Here is a 21,323-nt window from a genome sequence, read left to right as displayed (position 1 = left end):
AAATACCTTTATTTTACTGTTTACTGGTTGAGAATTTGATCATAAATTATTTATAAATTGGCAATTGATTAGTGATGAATCATTTGGTTAATAAATTATAGACTAAAAAATTATTGTCCTTCATCTCTTTGAAGGTATTTTTTTGTTTTCTTGCATCCATTATTGCCTGTGAGAAAGCTGGTGCCAATCTGACTCTCACTTCTTTGTAAAGAAGCATTTTTGTCTTTAACTTTTAGGATTTCTCTTTATGCTTTGTTGTCATATTTTTGACAATGTCTGCTCAGAACTTGATAAATATTTTTAGACTGAGTACTCCTGTCTTTCTTAAGGTCTAGGAAATTCTTAGCAATTATGTAACCAGATATCACCTCTTCATTGTTTTTTTTCTGTTTTCTCTCTTGAACTCCATCTGATACTGGCATTTTGGATCTGTCCCCCATAAGCTTAACTTTTGTTTTCCCTCTTTCTCTCCTTTTGTTGCCTTCTGGGACTTTTCCTCAATTCACTTTTTTTTTTGTCTTTTTGCCATTTCTTGGACTGCACCCACGGCATATGGAGGTTCCCAGGCTAGGCGTCTAATGGGAGCCGTAGCCGCCAGCCTACACCACAGCCACAGCAACGCGGGATCCGAGCTTCATCTGCAACCTACACCACAGCTCAAGCCAATGCAGGATCCTTAACCCACTGAGCAAGGCCAAGGATTGAACCCACAACCTCATGGTTCCTAGTCAGATTCATCAACCACTGAGCCACGACGGGAACTCCTCACTTATTTGTTCAATCAGTAGGGAAGAAAAGAAGAAAGGGAGAGGACTTGCCACCTGAATAAAATAACCTGAAAGTAAACTTACCTCTGTCCATAACTGCTGCTCATGCTCAGTGATGCCATTTCTCTCATTTCATTTGGTACCACAATACTTATATGCAAACACCATGGATTTGGGTACATTTGAGTTTCTGTAGTTGTGCTTTCAGAAGGATTTTTCAGAAGGATCTGCTTAAAGATGCTTAAAAATGTTGTTATTAAAAATGTAAGAATCCCAACTATGTGCCATGTTGTAAGTAACCAAACCTGGATGACATCTCAGTCCCTGCTATGATGGAAATTAGAATCAAGTGCATCAGGAAGGGGAAAAAAGTTAAACAAATAAACAACAAAGCCCACCTACATTTTTGTGAACTCATTCACAGTCATGGAATTACCTGGAAAAATGACTCCAGGGAGACTGGTTGAAGATCTTCTGAGATCCCTCGCATGACAAAGCTAATTGAAATGCTATCACTTCTTGAAACTCTGGGAACCTCATGTACCAGAGTTTGTCGTGACAGACACGTGTCTGTCTACACAGATGACTTGTAGGTGACTCATTTTGAAAGTGTGGTATGGAGGTCCCTGGTGGCCTAGCAGGTTAAAGATCCAGCGTGGTCTCTGAAGTGGCTCGGATCACTGCTGTGGCCCAGGTTCTATCCCTGCCCTGGGAATTTGGGCTTCGGGAGCAGCCAAAAAGGAAAAAAAATTAAAAGGTGTGGAAAGACACTAGCTCACTGTATGCAAATAAATCATCACTGTTCTCTCCATCCAGACCAGGTACACGGCAGCCAAGGACAGCGTGGTCCAGTTCTTCTTTTACCAGCCGATCAGTCATCAGTGGAGGCAAACCGACTTCTTTCCCTGTACTGTGACTTGTGGAGGAGGTGAGGCTCAGACTTTTTCGTGAATGTTTATAGGTCAGAGTTAAGAAATGACACATTCGCCTTTTTGAAGCTGACTTTAAAGTCGGCTGTATAATCAGACAGCATCTTACTTGGCAGTCTGTAATGCAATGGGATTCATGAATATGAATATGCCTTATTCGCGAAGAGAGGTTAAGACTGGATTGGGAAAATACCCTTTACCTTTAGCAGAGAGCTGGGAACACATTTGCATGTCTTCTTGCCTTCCTTTTCTCAGTGGCCTTAAAGCGTGTATTACTTTTAATTTCCTTTGGAAAAGCTGAGAAACAGAGAGACCAAGTGTCCTGCCCACTCTGGTCAAGTTCATGGATGTGTTGGTTTGTTGACTTCCACCCACTCTGTCCTCGGGTGCCAGAGTCTAAACTTAGCCAAAAGAGAAAGCCTGTCTATGAGGTGGTAAGAGGAGGGTCCTGCTTCCTGTTTGCTTAGTTCCAAGTGTCCAGAGACAGTTGAGGGAGGTTCTGTGACAGGTGTAACCCGGGGCTTCACACACATGTGGCACATCTTTTGCAGACTCGGATGGAGGATGATCGTTTAACACAGAGGAATAGTGACTCCTTGGGGCAAATGGGGAGGCTACCAGAGCCACTGTCAGGACAGTTCTCTTTTCCTGAACTGAACTTTGAAATTGAAGAGTAAATGGTTCTAAATTAGTGCCAACTCAGGAACTAGCTTCTAGAATTGCTAGAGGGACTTACCCTCATGCTCCCCCTAAGTGTCCAAGGTGACAGGACATGGTATTTTCCATGTGCTAGGGTACTCACCATTAAGTTTATTCTTCCAAACAGGTATGAGAGAAGCCTGTTCTCATGACTGTTTCACGTGTGAGCAAACTGAAAAGAATAGAAAAGCCACAGAATATACTCAAGGTCACTGAGCTAGTAAATAGCACAGCTAGGATCTGGTTCTGGGTCTGTCTGGTCCAGATCCATGCTTTAAATGATTTTGTCCGTACAAATCCCTTGAACCACACCTGGGGCCAGGTCAGGAGATGCAGGCTGAGAGATGGCTCTGTTTGAAGAGCTAGAATTAATCCTCCTCTCTCGGGCCAGCCCAGCTCAGCCCAGCCCCAAACCCGTTCCTCCCTTGAGGGCTGCAGAAGATCGGCTTACGGCAGAGTAGGAAACTGATCTGGGTTTTGGCCTCTGTGCTTTAAACCACAGGTGTATCAAGGAGGGCTCCTCGGCTGATGTCAGTTTCCACGAACATGCAGGGCAGACCTCTGTCTTCTGGATTTTGGCTCCCTATGATGCCAGGAGGTGGGCACTTTTATGGGGAGCTCTAGGCCTCCCAGACTCCAGATGGAATGGAAGGGGACCAGTCTGAAGGTTGAACGGGGCTCTGGAAAGAAAGTGAAAAGTGAATTTTCCTCCTTTCCCAGTTAGTTCTTCCTAGGCCAATGTAGGCAATAGACCACTTGATGGTGATCCTACAACAGTGGTTCTCAAAGTGGGGTCCCTGGACCAGCAGCATCAGCATCTCCTGGGAACTTGTTAGAAATGCAGATTTTTGGGAGTTTCCGTTGTGGCTCAGCAGTAATGAACCCGACCAATATCCATAAGAATGCGGGTTTGATCCCTGACCTCACTCAGTGGGTTAAGAATCGGGCATTGCCATGAGCTGCAGTGAAGGTCGCAGATGCAGCTCAGATCCCTTGTTGCTGTGGCTGTGATGTAGACTGACAGCTGCAGCTCCGATTTTACCCCTAGCCTAGGAACTTCCATGTGCTGAGGGTGCGGCCCTAAAAAGCCAGGGGGGGGGGGGAAGGAAAGAAGAAAGAAAGAAAGATCTTTGATCACCCCAGACCTACTGAACAAGAACTCTGAGGTGGAGCTCAGCATCTGTTTCAGTGGGCCGCCTGGGAGATGGTGGTGCACTCATTCTCAAGTTCAAGAACCACTTCTCTCCAGAGCCGTGTCTTTGGACATCAGCTCTAGTAGCCACACTAACTTCACCCACATATGCCTTATCTGGGTTACCCCTGCACTCTTATTCACTTAAGCTCTTTTCTTCAAACGGACCTTTTTAAAAAATGCAATGGACCATATTTACAAAAGAAGTTAATATTACTGCTTTAGGTGGGAAACTGTTCTCTCTTGACATAAATAGAACGCAATCCCCAAAATAACTACAGTGACTGAACAGTGGAGTAGATAATCTTCCAGTCCCTGTTGGCTCGAACATGCTCGCAGTTTATTCCCCATTCCCCCCAAAGTGGAAACATATTCTGTTGAACATAATAAGCATTGTCCTGAGCCAAAAACTCCTGATCTTCAAGTCACTGACTTTCCTGCAGGCTCTAAGGAAAAGTCTTAACAACATTTGACCTGTCTTTAAAGCTGATGGAGGTAAAACACAGTTTGGAATTGGGACAGTGATTGGGGTAAACCCAGTGAATCTCTCTAGACCTGAGTCTCAGGATCATTTGGCCAATCCTGTTCTCCAGAATTCACGTATCAGAACTTACATGAAGAAGCAGTCTGGGAGTTCCCATCGTGGCACAGTGGAAACGAATCTGACTAGGAACCATGAGGTGTCGGGTTCAATCAGGTTAAAGATCCGGCGTTGCTGTGAGCTGTGGTGTAGGTCGCAGACAGGGCTTGGATCCGGCGTTGCTGTGGCTGTGTCTGTGGCTGTGGCTGGCAGCTGTAGCTCTGATTCCACCCCTAGCCTGGGAACCTCCATATGCTGCAGGTGCAGCCCTAAAAAGCAAAAAAAAAAAAAAAAAAAAAAAGAAGCAGGCTGGCATAGCAGGAGAGGCAGTACAGAGTACAGTTAGAGTTCAAGGATCCTGAATCACTTCTTGGCTTTGCTGCTAACCAGCTCTGAGACCTCTGTGAGCCTCCATCTGTTCATCCTGAGATAGGATGATCCCCTTTATAGCATCACTGGGGGACAAATGAGATGGCACACAGCAAGGAGCACAATGCAATACCTGGCATTTAGTGGGATCTTGGGAAAACTGTAATGTCAGACTCTATGACCAAATTTTGTAAAAATGCCTCTGCATAATCTACAGATCCTTGGCCATCTTCCCCTTTTTGGCATTCTCTGGTGATGAGTTATAAGGTATACACATGACTCAGTGGGCACAGTGGAAAACTCTGAGTGGGAGTTCTCGTTGTGTCACAGAGGAAATGGATCTGACTAGTATCCATGAGGATGCAGGTTCGATCCCTGGCCTCGCTCAGTGGGGCGGAGATCCAGTGTTGCTGTGAGCCATGGTGTAGGTCGCAGACGCAGCTCGAATCCCGAGTTGCTGTGACCGTGGTGTAGGCTGGCAGCTGCAGCTCTGATTTGACCCCTAGCCTGGGAACTTATATATGCCGTGGGTAAGGCCCTAAAAAGGAAAAAGAAAAAATGAGAGAGAAAAAAAAACTCTCAAAGTGAACAGGACATACCACAGATTCCTACATTTTATATCCAGAAGCAGAATCCCACCACCTTTGAGTCAGGTGGGGCCTGGCTTCAGGGAAGACAAGAGTCTCTCATGGACCCCAAATAAAAGCAAAGACCTATGTAAAATCCTGTCAAAGCTCTGATTTGACTCCTAGCTTGACCCCATACACCACAGGTGCAGCCTTAAGAGGCAAAAAATAAAAAATAAAAATAAAGGCAAAAGAAATACCTCCTTTTTTCATGGCCACACCCACAGCATATGGAAGTTCCCAGCCCAGGGATTGAATCCAAGCCCCAGCTACAACTTGTGCCACAGGTGTGGCAATGCTGGATCCTTTAACCCACTGCACCGACCGGGGATCAAATCCATGCCTCCACAGCAATGCAAGCTGCTGCAGTCTGATTCTTAACCCACTGCATCTCTTGCTTTTTTATTTCTTCCCTAGCTCTCACACACAGAGAGATGTTTCCATTTGGACACATAAAAGAGAAGCCTTCCATTCTGGGAGGGCCATTTAGAATAGGACTCAGCTTAGCTCAGTTGCTTAAATTCTTGGGAGGAGAATAGATATTTCTCATGCCTGGGTGCCCAAAGACTTAATCAGTCCTGCTGGAGCCTTAAACAGAAGCACCTGGCCGTGAGACCATCCACCAAAGACAGCATTGGCTGAGAGAACAGAGGATAGCTTTAGGCTGCTTTGGAGGGGGGGATGTCACCCAACAGCCTGGCATTTTCTGCACACCTCCAGAATCTTACTCTGTTGGTTCATAATGTAGGAAGGTAATCTTCCGTATTTCTTTCACTGCTAGTTACCTGTGTACTGCCGCAAAATTAAAGAGGAAAATTAATTGTCTCTCCCCAAATTATAAACACCTGTTTGCTCCTTGCCTCCTTCTAGAAATATGCTTCCATTTAGAACACAGATTTTTCTTTGACTCAAGGATCTGTAATCTCATTCTGTTATTGTTTGGGGGAAAACATACACACACACACATAAACCCCACAAGGAAAGCATTACTGAAATTTAATTATGTTAGTAATCAAATCTGCATGATTTGTGTAAATGGCATTTCAGAGTTTTGGGGGTAATCAGGAAAATTAGCTCGCTGGTCCCCAGGGTGTTTGGATGGACTTTCCTGGTCTTGTCTGTAATCATTGATGGTGGGACTCTTGAGAGTAGTTTGGGGAAAGTACCAAGATTGCCATCGCCATCTGAGATTGTAGACTTTCTGGCAGATATTGGCACCCAAGTAACATTTTATTGACTCCATTTGGATTTTCGTTCCTGTGGTTTTGACCTTGCTTTTTATAATGCATACCAGTCTGTCCTTCCACACTCTGCTTAAATTTAAGCCATGACTTGTAGAGAGCTGTCTAGTGGTTTATAAAATCAGATTCCTCTTGGCAATGGGACCTTTAAATGTATTTTTAGAACTTTAGACCAGTTGGCTGAGGCTGAGAACTTAACTTGGGTTTTTTTTTTTTTTTCCTGAAGAGCTCATTCTGGTTTTGAAAAATTAGCTTTTTTAAAACTTAACATGACACTTATGTCATGTCAGGAAACCTGCAATCAAACCTTCCAGGAAATAGAAGCATCATTTTGTGAGTTGTTTTTTTAAATTTACATCACTCATCCATTTGGGAATGTTCACTTTTCTCAGAGACTGTACCAACTGGATTTAATAGGATCAGAAAGTCCTCATTCCTTCTTTGAAGGCTTAAGGGTCAGGGGGAGGCATAGTGGAGCATTTTGATTCTTTGTGTATAGACAGTGCTTCTTTCTCCATTTAGAAAGTTTATTGTCATCAGCAGTACCCTAGGTACTATAGGACAGGAAAATGTACAAGCAATGGAATATTGTACAGAAGATGCAATGACCCAGCACAAAGGTAGCTTTCAAAACTCCTGTGTTGAGTGAGAAAAGTAGAAAACAGAACAGGATTATTTAAAACACAATATCATTCAAAAAAAAAAAAAAAAAAGGAGTTCCCTGGAGGCTCAGTGAGTTAAGTAAGGATCCAGCATCGTCACTGCTATGGCATGGGTTTGATCCCCGGCCTGGGAACTTCTGTATGCCATGGGTGCAGCCAAGAAATAAGTAAATACATAAATGAACAAGCAAACAGATGCATAAAAAAACACAATATCATTTATTTGGTTAAAACAAATGCACACAAAACAACATTAGACAGATGTATATGAAGGGTTCTTATAAATAGGTCCTTTATAAACAATAAATAGGTGTGTTTGGAGGATTGTAATGGGAGTGGTAATAGGAGGAGAGGAAAGGTAGGGAGACAAGAGTGGGCCTAGCACGGTGCCATGATAATGGTGAGATGGGACAATGAACTGAGGACAATGAATACCTAACCCTTTGAACCTGAGGTCCAAACATTTTTAAAGGAGTCTATCGTAACTGAGTTATAAGTACTGAGACTAACACCATCAGTTCAAAAAGTCATTCTCCATCTTGGCCACACATTTTAATCATCTTAGGAGAACCCAAGACTTTCTTTAAAAATACTGATATCCCATTGGTTTATTTTTGCTCTTATTTCTATTGCTTTGGGAGACTGACCTGAGAAAATATTCATGATGTTGATGTCAGAGAGTGTTTTGCCTGTGTTCTCTTCCAGGAGTTTGATGGTGTCCTGTTGTATATTTAAGTCTTTCAGCCATTTTGAGTTTATTTTCGTGCATGGTGTGAGGGGGTGTTCTAGTTTCATTGATTTGCATGCAGCTGTCCAGGTTTCCCAGAAATCTTGCTAAATAGACTTTCTTTTTCCCATTTTATGCTCTTGCCTCCTTTGTCAAAGATTAATTGACCATAGGTGTCAGGGTTTATTTCCGGTTCTCTATTCTGTTCCATTGGTCTGTCTGTCTGTTTTGATACCAGTAGTACAGTGGGGAAAAAATAAGTAAAAAAAAAAAAAGAAAAGAAAAGAAAAAGAAAAAGAAAAAATAAATACTGATATCCTGGACCTACCTGCAGTGTTTCTGATTTTACTGGATCAGGGAAGGACCTGAGCACCGGTGTCTATCAAAGGCTCCCCAGTGGTTCTGTTAGACAACCAGGCTTGAGAACCACTGAGTTAAGTTTCTTAAAGAGGAAAAGAAAGTCTGTGGCAAATGATAACTCTGCCAAGGAAAGACTGCATGGAAGCAATATTCAGACTCTGCTCTTCTGCTGCTTTAGGTTATCAGCTCAATTCTGCCGAGTGTGTGGATATCCGCTTGAAGAGGGTGGTTCCTGACCATTATTGCCATTACTACCCTGAAAATGTGAAGCCCAAACCCAAACTGAAGGAATGCAGCATGGATCCTTGCCCGTCAAGGTTTGCACAATTGCCCGTACCCTTTTTTCCATTAAAAAGATACAGATCAACTGCAGCTGAGACTGATCCATCCTGCCCAGGGGACACATTTCCATTGGTGTGACCTTGAACGTGCCCTGGTGGCAAGTGCCTGCATTCACAATCATAACTGTGGTCCGTAGGAATTAGACGCATCAGCTCACTCAGTCTGGCTCTCTCTTGTGGGCGCTCTGTTGCAGGAGAGGCTCTCCTGCAAATACAGCCCAAAAGGTCTCTGTCCAAGTACAATCTCTAGGCCACGTGCCAGCCATAAGTATCTGTAACTCACCGTTTTTAGCTTTTTAAACTGGGTCGCCCATGACCAGTTTTGACTTTTGAAGTGTGCACATATAAATCCAGTGTAAATAATGCATTGTGCAAGGAAGTGAAAAGGTTTAATGCCAGAGCAGAGAAGCTGTGCATAAACTATCCTGCTGCATAATTTAGTACCTGATGACTTGGATTGCCTGGGGAAGTTTCCTGGCTTTACTACAATATCTTAAAATAACAGCATGATATCAAGTCCCCGAATCCCCCCACTTTCTGCCAGCTGGCTAAGGCAGAAGTGTGCAAGTGGAAAAGGAAGCAGTCTCAGTGCATTTCATTTCCTATCACGAAATTGTGCATTTCCTGTAATCCCAGGTGTAAGAATTATTAATAGAGGCTTTTTTCAAAGAACAAATTCTGTGAAATAAAATGATTTTCTAACGATCCTACTAATATGACTGTGTGTTAATATCATTCATATATTTTATCAGAATAACCTTTTAAGGTGATAAAAGAGAATAAATGTAGATTTACCCAAATTAAGAGGAACTCCTTCCTTTGATGAATACACACCACTAGTTCCATTTTCTCTATTTTCGTGCAGAACTGGGGAAGTTGTGTGTCAGAGATGTTCCTAAAAATTAAGGAGATGATGGCTGAGTGTGGGGGACTTGGTTCATAACACTTTGTATATTTAGTTTCTCATTTGAAAGAGCTCTGTCTCTTGGGATGTCACATCTATGCTAGTCATATTAATACATGTGTTAATTGATTAGAAATTACATTTTCACAACGATTTCATTTGTAGCGATGGATTTAAAGAGATCATGCCCTATGACCACTTCCAACCTCTCCCTCGGTGAGTTACGTGTTTCCTTTCCTTTTTATCACCTGCTCTAAGTAGTTTGCAAGGAGCTGTGGTACCCATCGCAATAGTCTAAAATGCAAGAGGGATAGATTTGAGACCCTCATAAAGAGCTAAGAGAACACAGACGTCAACTCCATAATAAGAAACATCTTTTTGTGAATTAGATGGAATAGGCTGCTTCGAAAGATGGTGTTTTCTGTCACTGCTGATGTCAAGCATATCTTGGATAACTGGATATTATAGAAGGTGCTCGAGCATCTCAATTGATCAGAAATTTGAATTCCCTTTTAAACCAAGATGACAAGTATCACTCTTTACCACTTTAAGTTTCTATGATTCCCTAGTAATGCTGTTTGTTGGTGTTCGATGGTTTGGAGACAATTTGAAGATGCTTTCCCACTCTGTGGTTTAATTTGTTTGATTCTCACAATGGCCCTATTGTGATAATACACCAGGGCAGGTGTGTTACTTCCACTTGATAGTAACCTTAGGGTCAAAGGAGTGAGTACCTCGCAACTTCAGATTGTGTGTAGCAGTTAAGAGTCAAATCCTAAGATTCCAAGTCTCATGCTCTTTCAGCAGAACCACAGCTGTTATCCTAAGGCTGTACCTTTGGAAATCAACTTTGCCAACTTGAAACAAATAACACATAAATAATGTGCTTTTACTTGTTTGCTTTTGAGCTGGGAACATAATCCTTGGACTGCATGTTCAGTGTCCTGTGGAGGTGGGATTCAGAGACGGAGCTTCGTATGTGTGGAGGAGTCCATGCATGGAGAGATCCTGCAGGTGGAGGAATGGAAGTGCATGTATGCACCCAAACCCAAGGTTATGCAAACCTGCAATCTGTTTGACTGTCCCAAGTGGATCGCCATGGAGTGGTCCCAGGTAAGATCTGAGAACATGCCACTTTAATTCCATCTCAGGTTTTAATGATCATTTGCTATGTGCCCAGCACTATACTGGGTAACATGAGGGATGCAGAAGTTGCATTTTAAAATGGTCCCTACTTCCATCTACAGAAAAGGAACAAACAAATGGACTTGGAGAACAGACTTTTGGTTGCCAAGGTGGAGAGGGAGGGAGTGGGATGGACTGGGAGTTTGGGGTTTGTAGATGCAAACTATTGCCTTTGAAGTAGAGAAGCAGTGAGATCCTGCTGTATATTGAACTATATCCAATTGCTTGTGATGGAACATGGTGAAGAATTGTGTGAGAAAAGAACGTGTGTGTGTGTGTGTGTGTGTGTGTGTAACTGGGCCACTTTGCTATACAGTGGAAATTGGCAGAACATTGTAAATCAACTACAATAAAAATTAAACCAAAAAAGAGATGGTTTCTGCCCCCAAAGAGCTCAGGAAGACTCCTGGAGGACAATGTAAGAGAGAACATAGTAGGCCTCAGTGTGGGTAAGAATAATTGATGAAGAACCGTGGGACATCTGAAAGGAACAGATGTTAGAGCAGAGTTGATTGGGACGTCTATGTTGCCTTTGTAGTGCTTGACCCATCACTAAGCTATACAGAATTTAACCAAGCAAGGGCCCAGAGGAGACATCACTGTGTCACCGAGGTACGGCTAAACCCAGATGGGCTGAGCAAAGGCAGAAATGACACGGAATAACTAGAGGTTGAAAAAGACCCTAATGCCTCTAGATGAAAGAGAGAACCCGTGTGACCAAGAACTGGAAGATTAAGGTAGAAATGCGAAAGCAGACATTCTGTATGTGTCCTTGATCTGATGGTTACTAAGAGTCTTCACGATGGTTGCTGAAGAAAATAAGGTATTATGTTTTAAGTCACTGAGGCAAGACAGACTGATGCTGCGAAAGGCCAGAGGCAAGCAGCCTATTTGGAAGTCACTGAGGTATCAGGTGGTGGGAAAAGAGAAAAGGGAAGAAAACACCCCAGAGTTATGACAAGGCCTCATGTCAGATCAGCTTAGTTTTGTCTTTCTAGGGAGACGAGCAAGTAACCTCCAGAGCAAATAAAGTCCAATTGGATTAGTCAAGTATGGAAGTTGCAGGTATTGGTATTTAATATTTTAATCTTAAACTTTTAATTATCTAGAGGGTGAGACATAATTGACTCATGTTTCTTTAGCTCTTTTGGGGGGGGGGGTGGTTGCCACTGCACTGGCAGCATATGAAGGTTCCCAGGCTAGGTGTCAAATCAGAGTTATAGCCCCTGGCCTATACCACAGTCACAGCAACGCCAGATCTGAGCCACGTCTGTGAGCTACACCACAGCTCATGGCAACACCGGATCCTTAACCTACTGAGTGAGGCCAGGGATCGAACCTGCATCCTCAGGATGCTAGTCAGATTCGTTTCCACTGAGTCACAAGAGGAACTCCTCCTTCAGCTCTTTTGAGGGATTGCTACCTATTTGGTTCAACCCTAAATAGTTTGAACACTAAATAGTTTAGATGCCTTCATCTGTTTATTTATTTGGTGTGTCAGCTGCCATTCTAGAAGGGAAATAAAACCTGCTCCTATGCCCTAAAATCTCAGAATCCAGTTGCAGAAACATTTGTTCTAACAAATGGCTGTGACGCAGTGTTAGGCTGCAGTGAGCAGTATCGCATATCCTGGACCCCAGGCACACAGAGATGGGCTGATGCACGCCACCCGAAGGTATCAGAGAGGGCAGCTGAAAGGAGGCAGCACTTGAACTGAAACGAGAAGAATAGAGATGGAGCGCATTGTCACTTCCAGCCCCAGTTTTCAGATGCCGGCTTCCTCGCCGTCCTTTTCCGATGTCCCTGGCTCGAAATCATTACCCTCTACCACTTTGTTTGTAGTGCAGTGGTTCTTCATCCTTTTTTGTTCGCAAAACACAAGTTTGGAAAATTACAGACCCTGTCACATATATTTAGATTGACATCTAAAATTTTTTATCACATTTAAATATATATTTAAAAAAAAATCAAAGAATGTCATTTCTAACACCATGTGAATGCTGACATTTTAAAATTAAAGTGTATGGCATTAAAAAAATATGTCCAGTAGAATGTAAATGTCATGATGGTTTCTATTCTTGCCATCTTTCATTTTTTAAAAACATGCGAACAAGTTCTTCTTGAATAATTAGAATATTTTGCATTATTTTCCCCTTGAACTTATATTTTTCATCCAGTCAGTCGGCCCACAGAATAGTATCCTAATATACTATGCTTTTGTGGTTTAAAGTCTTTTATTGGTTACTCTATTCTATTTTTTTTCCAAGAATATATGTATAGCAATTGACATTAATTTATTTTAATTTTCTATAGCCATAAGGGTTCAAGTATTAGAAATGTTCCCCTTGATTAAGTTATTATTGAATTTAATTTTAGGACACAGCCAAAACAACATACATACATTTCAATTTGGGGGGAATAATTATTATTTTCAAGTAAGTTTTCCTTGAAAATCGGTCTTTCTAGAAGATGAATGGAGCTTTAAGAAATAGCCCATGGCCAGAATGAAACAGGTTCAGAAATAATTTTATTTTTAATCATTACTTTTAATTTCTTTGTGGGTTTGTGTGTGTGTGTGTGTGTGTGTGTGCACTGGGAAGGCTTATTCATGTAAATCAGTAGACTGAGTGGAAGGCTTTTATTGTGGCACAGTCATTCAGTCCTTTGAACTCGTGAGTTATGTGCCAAAAATCACATTGAGATCTATCATCAAAAAATCAGAATTATTTCTACATCCTGCAGAGCTTGTTTTCAGCTCATATACCTCTTACCCACAAGTTTTATGTTGCCTCCAGCAACACCACTCCCACCCCATCAATATCATGGCTGTATCATCACTTACAGTTCCCAAATGAAGGATTGTTATCCAATGCGTCTCGTTCACCTTTCTTAGCTTTTCATAATTTTCATTAAAAAAAAAATCAAGTACACACTCAGTGATGAGAATTTTCTGTCATTAAGGATGTATTCTGTCATTAACTCTTGAAAGAAGAGTTCTGGAAATGTTGTAAACGCTGACAGCATTGCTGGGCTAAGTGTCCAGCTTCCCTGAGAAGCTCCTTAGGAGGCAATACTCCTTCGGATTGACTAGTCCTAGGATAGTAACACCTTAGAACTATATTGTTTTCTTTCTCTTTGGAGCAGAATTTTTTTTCCTTTCTTGGCCAGTATAAAATAGCCTCTCAAGATCACATATGTTTCAAATTGATAAATATGGGGGTAGGGGAATCAGTTTCTCAGCCGTAGGAGATAATCTCAAACTTCATGAAATTCATGATGCCGTATTTGTTCAGTTGTAATAAGAGTGGCAAGATGAAATCAGAAAGGTTTCCTGCTATTCTGCTCTTCCTGGACATGGGTCTATGCTGAAAAAGGCCTCCATATCCTCTGAAATGGGTCTGTGACAACTCAGAAAGCATCCATGGATTCAGGAGAGAATCTTCAAGCTTTGCAAAGCATTGGCCACATCATTATTTTGACAACAGAAGGTCCTGGGATGGAATTCCCCTCTGCCTCCTAGGCACTGTGTGACCCTGAGCAAAGTCCTTAGGTGGTGGGCTGTTTGTCTCTCTCTGTTAAATGGGAATGAAGCTATGAACCTGCCAGTGTGTCAGAACAGTTAGTGACAACACATCTGCACAGCAGTGCCTCTGCATGCCCAGGCCTTTCAGCCTCTCCCGGGGTGGATCTAGGACTGGAGGGGCCTAAAGTTTATATAATATGGAGGTGACTCTTTAAGAAGAAAGACTACAAAACATAAATATTGAGTATCTAAGTAAATGTCTATTCAGGATAAGAAAAGAAATTGTAGGATTTCCCTGGGGGCACAGCAGGTTAAGGATCTGGCATTGTCACCGCTGTGTCTCAGGATTGATCCCTGGCCTGAAAACTGCTACATGCCTCAGGTGAGGCCAAAAGAAAAAAAAAAGAAAGAAAGAAAAGAAATTGTAACAAATCACAATTTTTTTTTTTTGTCTTTCTCTCTTTTTAGGGCCGAACCCGCAGCACATGGAGGTTCCCAGGCTAGGGGTCCAATCGGAGCTGTAGCCATTGGCCTACACCACAGCCACAGCAACACGGGATCCGAGCCACGACTGCGACCTACTCCACAGCTCACGGCAATGCCAGCTCCTTAACCCATTGAGCGAGGCCAGGGATCGAACCTGCATCCTCATGGATGCCAGTCAGGTTCATTAACCACTGAGCCACGATGGGGACTCCAAATTATAAAATTTTTTAAAGCTGACAGTCCTAATGTGAACTCTGGACTTTATTTTATAATAATGTATCAGTGCTAGTTCATCAGCTGTAAGAAAGGTACCACATTAATGCAAAATATTAATACTAGGGGAAACTGTGGGTAGAGTAGAGGGGCATATGGAACTCTCTGTAGTACCTGCTCAATTTTTCTGTGAATCTTAAATACCCTTAAAAATAAAGTCTTGATTTAAAAACAAACCATTTATGTATGTACATATATACCCACTAACATATGTAGTATAAAAATTGAAAAATCATCCTAGATGCTCATGACTTGAAAATCTTCCATTCATAGGCAAGAATACCTTCCAAATCATAAACAAATAATTCAAGAAAGAAATACAACACAAACTTCATAAAAAGTCAGAGAAAGTAGCATAATGTTTTCACTAATTTTAACTGCCTGATAACATCTGTAGTATTTTTTTCCTAAGCTTTTTGGCTAGATATTCTCTGATGGTCTTTGTATATGACAATTGTTTTTACAAGATTGCTTTCTATACATAGAATAGAAAGATAACCCTCTAGCATGGCTGATCAGAATTTGATTTTTTTAAATTAATAGTTTAGGAAGTTTTCTTTTATCTTCACAGATTATTTTGAATGATGTCGTGAATTTTTAATCAAATTTGAGAAAAGCTATATTGTTTCTTTCCTATTTGAGTAGAGAAATTTCAGGGCATTTCAGTTTTTCTTGCACTGTGGCTTCATCTGAAATACTTTTCAAATGGAGAGTTAGAAGGAAGGCTTGTGAGGGAGAAGCCTTGAAGCATAAGGATCATGGGAAATCAGCCTCCACCCTTTTCTATACGTAATATTTATCTAATGGTCTTTTGTGCCTAATATTCTTGTGGATCAGTGGCTCTCCTGTGCATGAGACATCAGTACTTTGTAGATTTCTTCATGAACAAGAGCTTCATTGGTTTCTCTTTTCATCTTTGAAGTGCACAGTGACTTGTGGCCGAGGGTTACGTTACCGGGTTGTTCTGTGTATCAACCATCGTGGACAGCATGTAGGCGGCTGTAATCCCCAACTGAAGTTACACATCAAAGAAGAATGTATCATTCCCATCCCGTGTTATAAACCAAAAGGTAAGTTTGTAGTAGTACTTTTTTGTCTTTTTAGGGCTGCACCTGTGGCAGATGGAGGTTCCCAGGCTAGGGGTTGAATCGGAGCTACAGCTGCCGGTCTACACCACAGCCACAGCAACACCAGATCCGAGCTGCATCTGTGACCTACACCACAGCTCATGGCAATGCCGGATCTTTAATCCACTGAGCAGGGCTAGGGATCGAACCTGCATCCTCATGGATGCTAGTCAGATTCATTTCCCCTGAGCCATGATGGGAACTCCCTGTGGTACATTTTAAAGTTAAATCGAATCGTGTTTTCCAGCACTGTACTAATAGCGCAGCATTTGCATGTCAACGTATTAACTTTCTTGTAAAAATTGTTTCACTGACAGATTGCAATAGACCAGTCCACCTAGATAAAGAAGTTAGACCTATGTGATTCATTGATCTCCAGGGGAAAGTGAGCTCTGGTAGATCCAGTACAGATGGGGTGGCTCCTATCTGTCTAGGTTTATAGTAACACTTCTTGCTGGGCATAAAATAATTTGATGCAGCCCCTGCCTTGAAGAAAAAGGAGAAAGAGGATGAAGAGAAAAAGGAACAGGAAAATTTCTCTAAGGTTCTCATTCTTCTACATTGCCACGGTGTTTTATCCATGTCCTCCACCAGCATGTTTCCTGAAGAAGGAGCAGAATCATCTTCATCACGTGTCCTGTTGCCTACCATGAGTGAATGAAGGCTTTCAGTTCCCAACCATGATTTATAGATGCATTCAGAAATTCTTCTGTAGTTCCCGTTAGTTCCACATGAATTAGCAGAAATGGGCAGCATCCGTGGGTAGGAACTCTTGGCATCCTCTCTTGGGTTTATGTTCCTCTCTAGACGTGATTATTTCCATATCTGTACTTTAGTAAGGTATTACCAATCCTTATGACAAGCATTTGCTTTTGAAAGTGGAAAAAGAATTACTCCCAAGTGTCAGTTCCAAGGAGGCTTCCTTAGTACTTTAGAGAGGACGGTAAAATTCTTCGTCATGATTTTTGGGTGTATTATTCACACAAACAGCCTCAAAAGCCACCATTCTCCAAATATTTATTTGACGATGTCTCTCTTCCAGAAAAATCACTGGTTTCCATGCAAAGTACAGGCACTGATTATATAACTTCTTCAGGGATGTCTTTTCTCCTTCTTTCTGCAGTTGACGTTACCGTTATAGGTACTTTCCTAGTGCCTGTGATTTCCCTGAAACAGTCTGAGAAAGTATTTACTTTCTCATGTCACAATTAGATTGCTTCTTCTTTGCATCTTAGGAAGCATCAATGGACAGAGAGAGGCACCAGCTTGCTCCTGCAGGCCAATTGTAATTGGCAGGCGTGGCCCTCAACAACCACAACAATTAAAGAATAAAACATAGCACAGACTGTCCTCCTCCCAGTTTTCTAAGCCTTCTATGTTATTTTCTTTTCCATATTAATTTCTTCATTCAACAGGCAAAAAGAATTTGTGACAAAAAAAAAAAAAGCACACCGATATGGTTGAAGTAAGAGCTTTAATATGCAAACAAAGAGAAAGGCATTTTTATGCTGAGTTGGAGATATATTCAACTATGTCGTGGAATTGTTTGGTTGAATTTTGATAATTTGTGCATTAAAAAAATATATATGACAGAAATTTTTGGTTCAATCCAGAAGCCACTTAGTGCACTGTGCATTTGGAGAGCGTGACCTCTTTAGTGATGAAATCTCCAGCAAAGAGCAATCACATATCCAACTCTTGAGTGATAAGCAATAATTACACTTCTTGTTTATGTTCCTTTTTTTCTTAGAAAAAAGTCCAGTGGAAGCTAAATTACCTTGGCTGAAACAAGCACAAGAACTAGAAGAGACCAGAATAGCAACAGAAGAACCAATGTGAGTCCAGCATCTTTTATGGAAGTAATCAAGGCATAGCCGGTTAACATGATATATGTAATTTTTGTACTCATTGGAGTACAATGATACGTTTCAAATCCAAATGACCTGGATTTGCAGACTCTAGAGAGCTTGCACTGGCTAGCATTCTTTTTTATTTCACAATTCAGCAGTCCTGCTTTGGCAGTATCTGTGAGAAGCACAGAAAAGCAGAGCGCTATTTAACTCAAAGCAGACCCCAGTGGTCTGTTACAGTTAAGAGATTGTGGATAATTCCTAGATCTAGATTAACACATATGATTTGACCAAGGACCATCACAGCATTAAACAAATAAACCAGTCATTCCATGGTTAAGTCATGGCCCATATCTATAAAACCGGTAGAGTTGAAATGTATCAGGGGTGGCCCGAGTGATTATAAGGAAAAATCCCAAGAGTTGCTGTGGTATGGGGCGATGGAAAGAATATGGCTTTAAAGATCTTGGAGCCTAGAACTATCGCTTTTTAACTGTGCGACCTTAGAGAAGTCTTTAATTTGCCTGTGTCTCATTCTCTATACTTATAAAATGAGCAGGCTGGACTTGATCTCTCCAGGGTCCAACCCAGCTCAAAGACCCAATGACTTCCATCCACATGGGATCTAGCAAGTCTGGCTTGTAATGGTGTCCATGGAAATAAAGTATCAAAAAGAGCAAATCAAAGAACCATTCTGGAGGAAGAGGTATAGGGACCTAAAGAGAGCAAGGAATCAGAGATGTCGCGCTCTCGGGCCCAGGAATTCAGAACAGCAGCATCAGTGATGGCTTGAGGCATTGGACAGGACAGCTGATTCCACATCACACGTGTGAAGCCCACAGTGCTGACAGGCTGTCCACCACGAGACAATTCACAGGGCGTTAGAGCAAAGGGGGTTTCAAAGACAATATGGCCAGTCTCCCTCTCAGAGCAGGCATTTCTTGTTCAACACCTTCAGCAATGGCAGAGTTCACTGCATTGAAAGACAGCTCAGTCTTGGGTTGAACGACTTGAGTTATTTGCAAGATTTTTTTTCCTGTCGAGCCAAAAACTACAATCTCCTTCAAATTTCTTTCCAAAACAGACCAAAAAAAAAAAAAAAACAGAAAAAAAGCACATCTATGCCTCATCCCATGTCACAAGTTTTCACAAATTTGCAGAAAGCTGGATCCCAAGAGCATTGCCTTTCCCAAGCTCATCATTCTTAGCCTTTTCAGCGGTTTTCATGTGTTGTTGTTTTTAGATCCCTTCCCAGCCCCACTGCTCTCTTCAGAACATGCTCTCATCTGTCAATGTCCCTTTTAACTGTGGTCCAGCCCATCAGTGAGCCCCAGGGGAATGTATGTTACTTGTCTATGAGAAGGCATCATGCCTCTAGTGATGTGGGCTGAGAGAATTGGCACGGCACACTTAGGACACGCGCAGAGCTCTTCCACATGGACTACTGTCAGGCCTGGACAGGAACCCAGAAGACATCACGGACGCTGTGAGGCGAATGACCCCAGAGTAACTGATGGAAGAGAGAAGCGTGTTTGGCCCATGATGGGAGTGTGGAGGTCTCGAGGAAGTCAGGTCAGAAGAAGTGGATCATGAAGGAGTGGAAGTTGTGAATGGAGGAAGGAATAGACCCAAAGGAAGCTCATTGTTAGAAAGACGAGGGGGAGAAGTGTTTAAGGAGCAGTGCAGCAAATAGTATTCAAACCTCAGAAAGCCAAGGAAGGACTATGGGGATGGAGAAAAGTCTATTTTGTTTGACAAGAAAGTCGTTGTCCATTGATTTTAGAGCAGTACCAGTCAAAGGGTAGAGAAGTGAAACCTTGCAGAGCTTTAGAGAATGAATTCTGAATTAAAAGGAAATAGGGCAATGGATATCTGACTATTAAAGAAGGAAAACTAGGAGTCGTGTCAACAGAAAGGAGTGAGTACATGTATGTGTTTGATTTTGGTGGTTGTTTTGCATTGGGCGTTAGGACAGCCTTACACATTTTTAAAAGTAGTAAGGATTTTAGACAAGTCACTTACCACCTCTAGACTTCCCAGCTGTAAAGGATGGGGTTAGGCTAGATGCTACTGGAACCTTCTCTCGGCTCTGGTGTCCTGTGATTCTGTAAGGGAAGGGACCTATAGAAGAAAAGGGGTTTGAGACTCCTTGCAAGGGAGTCTGTAGCTGTCACCAGAGGGTGGTCATAGAGTATTCAGTCATCAATGATGCATCCTACCTGGATCCTTTCTCAAAACACAATTGGATCTCAATTGCTGATCCTTCTGCATGTCCTCTCCTGCTTAAAGGGTTTGCTGTCCAGTTCTCCAAACCAGAAGTCTGCAGTCATTCTTGCCTCTTGCTCGTTCTTCCCCTGTGTGTGATTAACTGCTGAGTTGTGACAGCCGTATCTACAAATATCTTTCCGACGCCTTCTCTCCATTCCCACTACCATCCTTGTCCAGGTCCTGAAATCCCTCACTAGGACACGTACAATAGCCTTCTAGTTTTCTCTCTACTCAATCCCCTCAAAATCTACCCTCTAACCCAGAGTGATCTAGCTAAGGCACAATGTTCAGAATATCCCAATGTTTCCCCATCACCCAAAGACTTGCACTCGTTCAGGAGGCCAAAGTCTTGGCAGGGTAGTACCTTCCTGGCCCCCAGCCTCATCTCTCACCACATCCTGGCTTTACCTTGAATGGGATGCTCCAGCCACAATGAACTGTTGGTGGTCCCTTGCCTGCAACAAGCTACCCTTTACCTCCATCCCTTTCATCATGTTCTCCTCTCTGTTGGGAATGGCCCCCACCTGGTTTTTTGTGACAGACAATTTCACGCCATATAAAAGAGCAGAGAACTGTGTAGTGAATCCCCACGTGTCCATCATCCCATTGCTACATCCATTATCAACTCAGGCCAACAGCACTGACTCCACCCACTGGATCATTTTTGAAGCACACCCAGACAGCATATCATTTCATTTGTAAATATCTCAGTATGGCATCTCTAAAATAGAAAGCCTTTCTTTTTTTCCCAGATAACCATGGTACCACTTTTTAAAGTATGCTCCTCAACTTATTTGCTTTAGAATTGCCTGTGGTGCTATTTAAAATGCAGATTTCTGGACCGCATCAAGTCAGACATTTTGGGAGTGGGGCCCAGTTGCTGGCATTTTTTTTTTCTTTTGGTTCTGCCAGGTATTTTTTTTTAATGGTGGTAAAATAGTCATAACATAAAATCAATCATTTTAACTTCTTTTAGGTGCACAGTTCACTGGTATGAGGTAGGTTGACATTGTTGTGCAACCGTCACCACCATCCATCTCTGGAAGGTTTTCAGCATCTCTGACACAAGCTCTGTACCCATTTAATGCTGGCTCCCTCTCCCCCACTCTTTACCCCCAGCCTCTGGTAATCTCTATGGACTTGTCAGCAGCATTTTTAGCAAGCACCCAGGTGACTTTGGGTGTGTGTGTTGGGGGTGCATCCAAATTTGGGAA

The 21,323-nt window shown here is 42.2% G+C and overlaps 1 protein-coding gene across 2 annotated transcripts in view; it reads left to right on the top strand.

Annotated features, from left to right (window-relative positions):
- Positions 1–21,323, top strand: part of ADAMTSL3 (ADAMTS like 3) — a 358,645-nt gene that overhangs the window by 204,451 nt on the left and 132,871 nt on the right. For both annotated transcript variants that reach the window (XM_047795344.1, XM_047795345.1), the window contains exons 10-15: positions 1,584–1,695; positions 8,331–8,469; positions 9,563–9,613; positions 10,306–10,510; positions 15,787–15,934; positions 17,742–17,826. In XM_047795344.1, coding sequence (XP_047651300.1) covers positions 1,584–1,695; positions 8,331–8,469; positions 9,563–9,613; positions 10,306–10,510; positions 15,787–15,934; positions 17,742–17,826 — 740 coding nt within the window. The remainder of the gene's footprint in view (positions 1–1,583; positions 1,696–8,330; positions 8,470–9,562; positions 9,614–10,305; positions 10,511–15,786; positions 15,935–17,741; positions 17,827–21,323) is intronic.

Source organism: Phacochoerus africanus, chromosome 9 (genome assembly GCF_016906955.1).
Source record: "Phacochoerus africanus isolate WHEZ1 chromosome 9, ROS_Pafr_v1, whole genome shotgun sequence".
Classification (NCBI taxonomy): Eukaryota; Metazoa; Chordata; class Mammalia; order Artiodactyla; family Suidae; genus Phacochoerus; species Phacochoerus africanus.
The sequence above is the reverse complement of the archived record's forward strand: the minus strand, read 5'-3'. Positions and strand labels throughout refer to the sequence as shown.